We start from the raw sequence: 12,751 nt of genomic DNA on the forward strand, positions 1-12,751 counted from the left end.
ATACCGCTGATAGCCACAGTTGTATACAAGTATTTGTGGGAACATATTGTTTTCAATTCTCTATATACCTGGGAGTGAAACTGCTGGGTCATTTATTAAGTATATATTTAACTTTTTGAGGAACTGCCAAATGTTTTCCCAAGTGACTGCACCATTTTACATTCCCACCAGCAATGTACAAGCATTTCAAGTTCTCCACATCCTCATCAATATGTGTTACTGTCTTTTTAAATTATTACGGTCATCCTAATGGGTATGAAGTGGTGTCTCACTGTGGTTTCGATCTGCATTTCCCTAGTGACAAATGATGTTGAGAATCTTTTTTTTATAATTTTTTTAAATGGTTAGTTTATATATATTTTTAATTTATTTATTTTTGGCTGTGTTGGGTCTCCGTTGCTGCACTCGGGCTTCTCATTGTGGTGGCTTCTCTTGTTGCGGAGCACAGGCTCTAGGCACACGGGCTTCAGAAGTTGTGGCACGTGGGCTCAGTAGTTGTGGCTCACGGGCTCTAGAGCACAGGCTCACTAGTTGTGGCGCATGGGTTTAGTTGCTCTGTGGCATGTGGGATCTTCCCAGACCAGGGCTCAAACCCGTGTCCCCTGCATTGGCAGGCAGATTCTTAACCACTGCACCACCAGGGAAGTCCCAATGTTGAGAATCTTCGTATACTGGCCATTTGTATATCTTCTCTGGAGAAATGCCCATTCAAATCATTTGTGCATTTTTAAATTGGATAATATGTCTGTATTAGTTTGCTAGGGCTGCCATAACAAAGTACCATAGACTGGTTGTCTTCAACAACAGAAATTTATTTTCTCACAGTTCTGGAGGTTGAAGGTCCAAGATAAAGGCACTGGCAGATTTGGTTTCTCCCAAGGCCTCTCTCCTTGGCTTGTGATGGTTGTCTTCTTGCTGTCTTGCCACGTGGCCTTCTCTGTACACATGCATCCCTGGTGTCTCTTTAAGAGGACACCAGTCAGGAGCTTCCCTGGTGGCGCAGTGGTTAAGAATCCACCTGCCAATGCAGGGGACACGGGTTTGAGCCCTGGGCCGGGAAGATCCCACATGCCGCAGAGCAACTAAGCCCATGTGCCACAACTACTGAGCCTGCGCTCTAGAGCCCGCGAGCCACAACTACTGAAGCCCGCACGTATAGAGCCTGTGCTCCTCAACAAGAGAAGCCACCGCAATGAGAAGCCCACACACCTCAACGAAGAGCAGCCCCCGCACGCCGCAACTAGAGAAAGTCCGCGCACAGCAATGAAGACCCAATGCAGCCATAAATAAATAAATAAATAAATAAATTTATTAAAATAAAAAAAAAAGACACCAGTCACATTGGATTAAGGCCCACCCTTATGACTTCATTTAACCTTAATTACCTCCTTAAAGGCCCTATCTCCAAATACAGTCACACTGGGGGTTTTAGGGCTTCACCATGTGAATTTCAGGGGGATACAATTCAGCCCATAACACTGTCTTTTTATTGTTGAGTCTGGCTTATTCTAAAAAGAACCACCAAAGGAAGAAAAACTTCAGCATTGTTCACCATCTATTCCACATTTACTTATAAGACTTACCAACTATGTTATGCAAAGACAGTTTTTTTGTTGTGGGAAACTTGTTTCTGATCATTTAGAGTGTCAAACTTTCTATGCAGGACAGTTCTGATTATCTAACTGGCTAGTATTAAATCCTACCTGGTCCCAGTAGGATATAGCAGACAGGAAGATAATTTTAACACCATCTCATAATCTTCAAGACAATCTCATAATCTAACCAACCAAGTCAAGTGTATTAGAAAAGATTGTGATATTGGTACAGCTATTAAAGTGGTACTTTGACTAGAAGACCATGGAATGCAAGAGTCTTTTCCCAAAGTACAGCCACCCCTCTGCACAAGTTTCTTATTGGAGCCACAAACACAAAGGGCCATGGAAAAATCAAGGCATAGTTGTATTCACTGTTAGCTATGCCTTTGGCCTTAGACTTTAATGCAGAAATATCCACACTACATGAAACAGTCACTTTTCCTAAACTACTTGTCATAGTTTCAGAACAAAACAAGCCATGAAGTTTGCTCTCTTTTCACTGCTTCCCCACCTCATGCCCTTCCTACCACCACCGAACCTGAGTCTAAGATGCTGCAAGTGTGATCTTATGATTGCTCTCAAGGTACACCAGAAGTGGAACCAGAGAGAAATAGACTCAACTCAAGAGAACATTCGACCCTATTGTTTAGCCTGAGCTGCCCTAGGCCACACATGGGGCTGTAGCCCTAGGTTGGAAGTGCTTTGGAAGAAAAGAAGAGAGAAAGATAGTTGGGCTTCTTGTCTTCGTATCAATATCAGCATCTCTACCATTCATTCACAACCTTATATTTACCCTCCCAGGTCATCCACCCCATTCCACACCACAGAAGAGGAGGACAGAGGCGCACACCAGACATACCTGTGTCCTAACAACTTTCTACCACAGCAAGTCCATACACTAAAATCTGAACAACTGGGTAAATATTTATCTTTCTTGAGTTCAATACAAGGAAGAAACAAAGAGAATTCCAAGAACAGCGATGAAAGAGAACTCAAGGCAACAGCTCTGCAGTAGAACACAGTGAAACTAGCCTAAGGCAGGAGAGGGAGTTCTGGATGTCTCTAGGTTAAAAAAAAAAAAGAAAGAAAAAGAAAATCAATGGATTATTTTGTATTTGGAATATTGAGGGGAGTATTATATTTCTATTAGAGGGGCTATTTGTAATATATACATGGAAAACTAAAGAACAAAAAAAAAGGCAATTATTGACTCCATGAAAAACAAAGAGAAGTATAAGAAAGGTAAAATAAAAATAATAGACTAGGTGAGATTAACTATGTGTAATAATTACATAGTCATATTAAACAATGAATATAGATTGAGGCCAAAATTATAATCAACTGTATTGGAAATAGATGCAGAAGTAGTAAGTAAATATATTGAGGAAATGTAAGAGAGCCAAATCATATTCCAAATAGTTCATGTCGTAAATTTCTAAAAAAAAAAAAAAAAGAAAAAATGAATAAGCAGTGAAATCATAATTATATATACACACACATACATATATATGCAGTGAAATCACATGTGTGTGTGTGTGTGTGTATATATATATATTCACACCCTTATATACCAATCATATTTGTAAAAATTTTATAGCATGAAAATACCAAGTATGCTTTAGAAACTCTAATACATTGTTGGTGGGGTATAAAATTAGAACCATTTTGAAAAAATGAACTTGGCGTGATCTACTGAAATTGAGGATGTACACAACATCAATACGAATAATAACTGCAAGGACTGAAACATATATGTCTCAATGCATGACTTCATAATGATACAAAAACGAAACAGAACACCTCACTCATCACCTTTGGAGGGTGCTAGAGAACCAACGTATTATTTTGAAAAGTGCTAAATAAAGGGGAAGAACAAAGCCTCCACTACATAAACTGCCTGTACTATATAAATTGTTTCCAAGATAACAAAATAGTTGATGAGGGGAAGTTTTTCTTCAAAGATGTTTTCTAGCACCAGAATTCTAACAATTATCACCATTTGTAGCCTCTAATGAAACAATGAATCTAGGCAATGATAGTCAACAGCTGCTGACATTACAAAGAGAAAGAAATAGCCAGAAATATTTAACTTCTGGTCTAAATATCCAAAACCACCCATGATGTATTCTTACCAGAAAATTGAAGAATTCTAAACATTTTATAGGAAATGTAGGTACAGAGTAACATTAATGATATTAGGTGGGCTGCAAGAGACAAAATACAAAAAGCAGAAAATTCTAAAGGACAAACAACTCAGTTTTAAAAAAAATAAACTGCAAGGAAAAAATGAAAGGGAACCTATAGATTATAAAAGACTAAGAGACATATCAACAATGCAACAAATGGACTTTTTTGGGATCCTAATTTAATCAAATCATACTATCACTCAATGTGACACAATTGACAAGGTCTACGTTGTAGCTATTTTTGACACTTAATTTGTAATTTTAAACTTTCCCAAAAAGGAAATGCTAGGTCTAGGTGACAATGCTTGTTAGTTCTATTAAACACTATTGAACAAAATACCAGATTTGTAGAAATTCTTTGAGAAAAGAGTAGGTGGAAATGCTTTTCAACCTCTATTTTTAACGAGGTCAGCATTACTCTGATTCAAGAGCTAAAAGAGTATTACAAGAAAGCTACAGACCAATATTTTTCATGAACATAGACATAAAAATCCTTAATAAAGTATTACCACATTGAATCAAAAGGATCTGAAAAGGATAATCCATCATAACTAAATAGGGTTTATTTTATCCCAGAAATGCAGTTGATTTGGCATTTGAAAAATACATGTAATTCATCATATTAACAGAATAAAAGAGAAAAATCATATGATCTTCTGATAGATGCAGGAAATACATTTATCAAAATTCAATCCCCACTTGTTATAAAAGGTGTTTAGCAGACTAGAGAAGGAACTTCCTCAATTTAATAAAGGACATATATAAAAACTACAGCTACCATCATACTTAATGGTGAAAGACCAAAAGATTATAAACAAGGCAAGAATGTCCACTCTCACAGCTTCTGTTTAACATTGTGCTGGAGGTTCTAGCTGGTGTAATCAGGCAAGAGATGGAAATAAAAGGCATTCAGTTTGGAAAAGAAGAAGGAAAACTGTCTTCATTCACAACATGATAATATATGTAGAACAGCCTAAACAATCTACAAAAAAGTCAATGCAACTAATAAATGAATTATCAAGGTTGTAGGCTACCAGGTCATTATTCAAAAATCGATTATATTTCTATGTAATAGTATCAAACTGGAAAATGAAAATTTAAAAACACCTCTTAAAAGCATCAAAAAAATATGAAGTACTTAGGGATAAACTTAACAAAAATATAGGCAAGACTTATTCACAGAAAACTAAAAAACATTACTAAGAAATTAAAGATATAAAACAATGACAATTATGCTGTGATCATGGATTCAAAGATGTGACATTGTTAAGATGGGAATTCTTCCCAAACTGATTTACAGATTCAATACAATTCCAATCAAAATTCCAGCAGACCTGCAGGTAGATAGAGACAAATGATTCTAAAATGTATATAAAAGAAACTAGAATAGTTAAACGATTCTTTCTTTGAGAAAAAAAGAACAAAGTTAGAAAAATCACACTGATTTTTAAGACTGTAGGACAGTGTGATATAGGTAAAGAATAGACATATGGATCAGTGTAACAGAATACAGAACTCAGACAGACCCTCAGATATATGGTGAAGGTATTTCAATGGGAAAGAGCATTTTTTTTTTAATACATAGTACTTGAATAACTGAAAATCAAAAAACGAACCTAGCCCTTCACCTCATACATTACATAAAAATTACCATGAAATGAATCAGACCTTGATATAAAAGCTAAAACTGTAAAACTTCTAGTAGAAAACATAAAATCTTTCTGATCTTGGAGTGAGCACAGATTTCTCAGCACACAAAAAAATACAACCATAAAAGAAATATACTGGACTTCATCAAAATTAGAAACTTCTGCTCTTCAAAAGGTATCATTAAGAAAACAAAAAAGCAAGCCACAGATGGGGACAAAATATTCACAATACATATATCTCAGGATTTTTATCCAGAATATAGAAAAAATTTTTACAACTCAATAATAAGATAACCAAACTAAAAAATGGGCAAAATGTTTAAAAAGGTACTTCTCAAAAGAAGATATACAAATGTCAAATAAGCATATAAAAGATGCTCAACATCATCAGGGAAATGCATATTAAAACCACAATGAGATACCATTACATATCCACGGAAGTCGCTAAAATGAAAACCAACAGCAGTACCAAGCATTGACAAGGATACGGCACAACTGAAACTTTTTTAATCCATTGCTGGTCAGAATGCATAATTGGTACAGATACTTCGGAAGATTCAGTTTCCTCTAAAGCTCCACATATACTTATCATAAAACTCAGTAACTCCACCCCCAGGTACTTAAACATATATCCACACACAAACCTGTGACATATGTATATAGCAGCTCTATTCACAATAGATCAAAACTTAGATGTTCATCAACAACTTAGATGTCCATCAACAGATATGAATAATTGCAAATCGTGATATCCATACAACAGAGTAAGAGCAATAAAAAGGAACACATTACTGATATACACAATAGCGTGGATGGATCTCAACATGGATGGATTTCAAAAGTATTATGCTAAGCGAAAAAGGTCAGAAAGAGTATATATTGTATGATCTATTTGAAATTCTAGAAAAGTCAAATCAATTTATAGTCACAGAAAGCAAATTAGTAGTTGACTAGTGCTGGTTGCTGGGGTGGAGGGGAACTGGCTATAAATGAGCATTAGAGAACTTTCTGCGTGATGGAAATACTCTACACCTTGATGGTAATGGTGTCAAAGCTCTTACAATGAATGCATTTTATTACACATAAATTACACTCTTAAAGTTGACAGGCCGGGCAGAGACATTGTTTCATATACTTCCCTTCAAATTAACTCTAGAGTTGATATTGTGGTCTAGCACAATGCTAAGTCAGCAGACCTTTTAAATACCCTTAACAAATGTTTACATGTTGCCTTGTAATTAACATTACAATAGAACTTCCGCGATTAAAAAAAAGTTAATGTAATTAACATTTTCAATAGAACTTCCATGATTAAAAAAAAAAATCTAACATTAGAAAAAAATTTGGTTTTTGTCTCATGCTTACACTGAAATATAATCTGCATTAATCTTTGTTAGGGTTTGAGGGAGTCATAAAATAACACCCTTTTCTCCTCCTGACTTTTTGAGCCGCTTGAGAGACAAAAAGTCATGCAGAGATTTAATATGTCAGATTTAATGCTGAAAAAGTCTAGGTCAGAGGATGTGATTTAGGTTTGTGACAACAATGGCCACCTAATATCAAACCCAGAATTAGACAGACCTGCTCACCAAGGCATGGGCAGTCCTACACAACTACAGGTCTCCCCTCGCAGGGACAGAGTCTTCACTGCAAAACCTATAATATTTCTGGCAAGAGACCACAACATAGGCTCTCTGCAGGCATGACACGTCCAAAAAAAAAAAAAAAAAAGGCAGAATGGGGCTTGTAGGTCCAGTTCTTTATCTTAAACTCCCTTTACTGGTGAGGTGGGAGAGGGGAGGGAAGGGAGAGATTGGAATTCCTTGGTTAATGAATGTCCAAAGCTGCACCATCCCCACCCTCTGCCTTCCCAACAAAGTGTAGACCAGCATTTCTCACCCTTTCTTCCGCCCTGCACACACAGCAAGTGAGGTTCACACACAACACATATTAAGGCACAATTCATGGTACACTGGCTATAAGGGCCATCCCTTCTCTTCCATTCAAGTGGACATATTTAATTGCATGTGGCAGAAGTGTCACATTTCACTTTACTTTGGTAATGAGTAAATCATTTACAAATTTGTGTATTTTATTATTGGTTAAAAAAAGAAAAACCTTACTTTCTCAATCCTAAAATGTCATCAATTACAAAATACACCATCAGTTTCATAATAACCTCTGAGGAAAAACACACTTAATATACCTATTGATTTGAAGATAATTATAGAACTATGGTTTTTGTGTCAACTCACAGCTCATTTAGATACATGTATGTCATGAAATCAAAGTCCAGAGTCAATTTAGAAGGGCTTCTGACTCATGAAACCTGAAATTAAAGAAATGATTGACAATTTCCTACTGCTGGGGAAAGGAAGGGAAACAAGCTTCTGACATCATTACATAAAGTATAATTTTCAAACTGGTCAGTTATAATCCTGGAAACCCTAGTTTTCTGAGACAAAGCTTTTTTTAATTTAAAGTCTTCATTATAGTTTTGACATACAACATCAATTTAAAAGCTGATTTCGTACTTGAGTACCATAAAATTTTGTACATAGGCTCCAATTAAAGTGGATCCAACTAATTATTAGAGAAATGCAAATCAAAACTACAATGAGGTATCACCTCACACCAGTTAGAATGGGCATCATCAGAAAATCTACAAACAACAAATGCTGTAGAGGGTGTGGAGAAAAGGGAACCCTCTTGCACTGTTGGTGGGAATGTAAATTGATACAGCCACTATGGAGAACAGTATGGAGGTTCCTCAAAAAGCTAAAAATTGAATTACCATATGATCCAGCAATCCCACTACTGGGCATATACCCAGAGAAAACCATAATTCAAAAAGACACATGCACCCCAATGTTCATTGCAGCACTATTGACAATAGGCAGGTCATGGAAGCAACCTAAATGCCCATCGACAGATGAATGGATAAAGAAGATGTGGTACATATATACAATGGAATATTACTCAGCCATAAAAAGGAACGAAATTGGGTCATTTGTAGAGACGTGGATGGATCTAGAGACTGTCATACATACAGAGTGAAGTAACTCAGAAAGAGAAAAACAAATACCGTATATTAACGCATATATGTGGAACCTAGGAAAATGGTACAGATGAACCGGTTTGCAGGGCAGAAATTGAGACACAGATGTAGAGAACAAATGTATGGACACCAAGGGGGGAAAATGGCGGGGGGTGGGGGTGGTGGTGTGATGAACTGGGAGATTGGGATTGACATGTATACACTGATGTGTATAAAATTGATGACCAATAAGAACCTGCTGTATAAAAAAATAAATAAAATAAAATTCAAAAAAAAAAAAGTAGATCCAGGTTCTGTGATCTATACCTTGCATGACTTCTCAATGTTTATGTAGTGTTAGCACATTTAAGATAAATACTCTATAATCTACGAACCTGTTGTCGGGACTTCCCTGGCGGTCCAGTGGTTAAGACTCTGTGCTCCCACTGCAGGGGGTGTGGGTTCGATTCCTCGTCGGGGAACTAAGATCCCGTGTGCCACTGGTGCGGCCAAAAAACAACAACAATGACAACAAAAAGAACCTGTTGTCTAGAGAATAATATATGATTCTCAAATCATCAGGCATGGTCTGGATGTGTACTGTTCCAACTAATGAGTGTCTATGCCAATACAATTTTCAAACAAGAATACTACAAATTATGTTCAATATAATATTAGTGTTTAGTGCTGTTTCAGAAAGTATATTAAACATCTTTAATTATATCTTTATCATGAACATCAATTGTTTTTCTCTCAGATTCAAAAGCATTTGCTATTATAGTTACCAAACTTGGTAAAGATCTATCGGTATTCACATCCTTATAAAATAATGTATGCATTCTTCTCTTCACACACAGGAGAGTGTTAGCTAAGCATCTTTTGGGGCCTGAAGAAATGAGCTGCCTTCCTTCTGCATAATTCATTATTTCTTTCTCTCCTCCGTCTTGCATCTAAACCATATTATGTCTTATCTCTGCGTAAGGAAGAGACAAACCTGGCCTACTGATGTCAACAAAGAGGAAACGCTAGGTTCATAAACAGAATTTAGTGGCTACATGCACTCCATCCTAGGTCTTGCTTCTTTTGGGTTGCGGTATAGACCTTACACCAAGAAGAGTCCTCGACTGAAAGCCATCTGTCCTACGGTATCAGAAGTAGTGACTTTCACGAAAAGAAAAGATTACAAAGTAGTTCTCCTCCTTTCTTAAAATCAGAAGAAAGTGAGGTTAAATAAAACCAATTCAAGTTCTTCATAGAAATAGCTAGCATTTACTGAGTACTTCATACACAAGACACCATACAAGGTGCCTTACATATTTTATTTTCACATAAGAAATGAATTAAATAAATCAATCTAATTTTTCAAAAGCTAACAACACAAAATAATAGGCAAACCTTTAAATGCAGAAAAAACCTATTTATTCACAAATTATACAATAAACATCCATTACTCAAAACAACGTACGAAATAGTAAGTGCTCACTTCTCCAGATACCCAACTATCTGCCCTTTGAGAATATGCCTTATTAAACAAAATAAAATATAATTAATATTTGTTTTTTGGATCTTTCTAAAACTAACTTCTTTAACCAGAGCTAACTTTCTGATACAACTTTGGGGAAAAAATATAATACTTTTCAAGGCAAGTGCTGGCTTCTCCAACTCTGAAAAAAAGAGGTAAGCATTCCACTAAAAGAAATGTTTTTAAATCATCTCAGAAAAATGTACACTATTACATGTACATGCCCTCAGAGGGTAAGGTAAGATTCTTTAAAATAACTTACTTCCTCTCTAACAAGGATAAAATTAATTTTAAACCAATAATAGCTTCCTGAGTTTCAGAAGTAACAGTACACAGCAGTTCTACTGTACTAACATATATGTGGCACAAAAATAACAATTAACATTAGCAATGACAGTATTGACTTGTGGATGTGACTGTGGCCTTTCAATGAAATATATTCTGCAATATATCCTTTCTACTCATGGGACTGAACCATAAATCACATTTCAGTTTCTATGTATGTTGTGCCTAAGGTATTCACTCATTGGCACTTTAATAAATCTCTACTTTTTTTTTTTTTCCAATTTTTAGAAAGGTATAATTTAGCTATTTAAAACTGTGATTGTTTCTCATTTCACTGAGTAGTTCCAGAAAAGTTAACTAGAAAAGGAATTCCAAACCATCAGCTGGAAACTTATATCAAGAGATAAGTTATTTTCAAGGTTTTTAATCTTGTAAAAATAAGGAAAAGAAAATAACTGCTTTTGACTGGGACAACAGCAGTGCAATTTGTTATGATGTATCTATAAGAGCCATTCATTTTAAAAAATGCACATCTTAAAAATGACTCACTTGGTGCTAAGGACTACTCTATCTACTTTAATAATTTAAAAAATAAAACCATGATTCTGACATTTATCAGTATTTCACACATCTAACAAATACTGAAACTAGCAACTACCATTGTTATAAATAAAGTCAAAACAAAAGCACAAATCAGAATTAAGAGAAACTTCAGAAAGTATTCAGAATGTACACATTTGCATGCATTTTCAGTCAAACTTTCAAGGATCCCACATATAACCAAATGACAACTTTGAATCAAAATGAATGTCAAAAAGATTCAAGCTTTGTGACAGACTTACTCTAATGAAAGAAGAGAAAAAGAAGAGTGAATAGCAACAGCAGTGTATTTCTAGCAGGGAAAGAAGCCTACTTCCTTTATCATAAAAGCCAACAAGTCAATATTTTAATAACACTGGCCATCAAGTTATTCACTCTTTGAGAATTTATTTTTCAAGGTGTATCTTTAAAATGCATTCACTTATATATTTGGATTAAATTAAGCTTATTAATCAAAAAACCACTGTACCCAGAATTTTAATCTTAAGAAGCTGAAATCATAGCTTATCAAAGCAGAGTCCAAACACTACACAATAATTCTTCCATTTAGTTTTTATATGCCTCATCTGAAAAACTTATTTTACAAACAGGAGTTTTGCCCTGTTTCTCTAAACGCCCCCACGGCTAAAATTTAGGTGGCAAAGATAGATTCAAATGATTCCTGCTAAGCTTCATCGGGCTTTGATAAAAACAGAGCCATCTGGTGGAGCAGCACCATCTTCCTTCTCAGTCACAGTCTCTACAGTCCCAGAAGCCGACACAATAACCATTGTTTTATCTGCTGCAACTGTCTTCTGTTTTTCAGCAATAGCTGCACAAACAGCTACAATCTCCTCACTTTCAAAGTCATACTCAGGAATTGACTTTGGTGAGAAATGTGTTACCTCTGCTGGTGCTTCACTTTTTTTAATCCTCTGTGCTACCTTCTGCTGCTCCTGGAGCGTTCTTGCCCAAGAAAGGTCTTCTTTCCATATTTCAGGGTTCATTGGATAGATGTGAAGGGCTACTTGAAAACTTCGAATTGCCTAGGGAGGAGAAAAGGTCAGACTTTTTTGTTTGCTTAGTTTTAATAAAGGAGTGTATTTAATATAATCCACAATATCCATCTCTCTCTCTCTCTCTTTTTTTTCCTCAATGTATTAGAATGTAAAGATGGAAGTTAGAGCTGTTCTCTACCCACTAGATGATGGTTACGGTTAAAAAAAAAAAAAAAAAAAAAAAAAGAGTCAAAGAGTGTAAAAGAAAGTGACTGACAAATTGTTGATGAGGACTAAAAGTCTATTAAAACAGAGGTACTGATATTATGGCTCAAAACAAGGCAAATGCATTGTTCAGCTTCTGCAGATCAGCAAATATATAAATCTGGTGATTTCCTGGGCTAACCCATGATCAGAAAGGTACCAGGAATGCATATCTTTGAAGCCAAGAGTTTAGATCATAATAATGATAACATGTCTTGAGTGTCACAGGAGACAAAGAAGGACATTATATAATGATAAAAGTGTCAATTCACCAGAAAAATGTAACGATTATAAATATATATGCACCCAACAGCAGAACATTTAAGTATATAAAGTAAACACTGACAGAACTGAAGGGAGAAATAGACAGCAATAAAGTATTAGTAGGAGACTTCAACACCCCACTTTCAATAATGGATAGAACATTCAGACAGAAGATCAATAAGGAAACAGAAGATTTGAACAACACTATAGACCAAAGGGACCTAACAGACGTATATAGAATGATTCATACAACAGCAGCAGAATACACATTATTCTCAAGAACACACAGAACACTTCCAGGATAGATCACATCTTAGGTCACAAAACAAGTCTTAAATTTAAGAAGACATACCAAGTATCTTTTCTGACTAC

At 35.6% G+C, this 12,751-nt stretch overlaps 1 protein-coding gene across 3 annotated transcripts in view; it reads right to left on the reverse strand.

Annotated features, from left to right (window-relative positions):
* Positions 1-9,838: 9,838 nt before the first annotated feature.
* Positions 9,839-12,751, reverse strand: part of TTC33 (tetratricopeptide repeat domain 33) — a 32,388-nt gene continuing 29,475 nt past the window's right edge. For all 3 annotated transcript variants that reach the window (XM_061189215.1, XM_061189216.1, XM_061189218.1), the window contains exon 5: positions 9,839-11,899. In XM_061189215.1, the coding sequence (XP_061045198.1) occupies positions 11,546-11,899 (354 nt within the window). In that variant the 3' untranslated portion in view covers positions 9,839-11,545. The remainder of the gene's footprint in view (positions 11,900-12,751) is intronic.

This window comes from Eubalaena glacialis, chromosome 4 (assembly GCF_028564815.1).
Source record: "Eubalaena glacialis isolate mEubGla1 chromosome 4, mEubGla1.1.hap2.+ XY, whole genome shotgun sequence".
NCBI lineage: Eukaryota > Metazoa > Chordata > Mammalia > Artiodactyla > Balaenidae > Eubalaena > Eubalaena glacialis.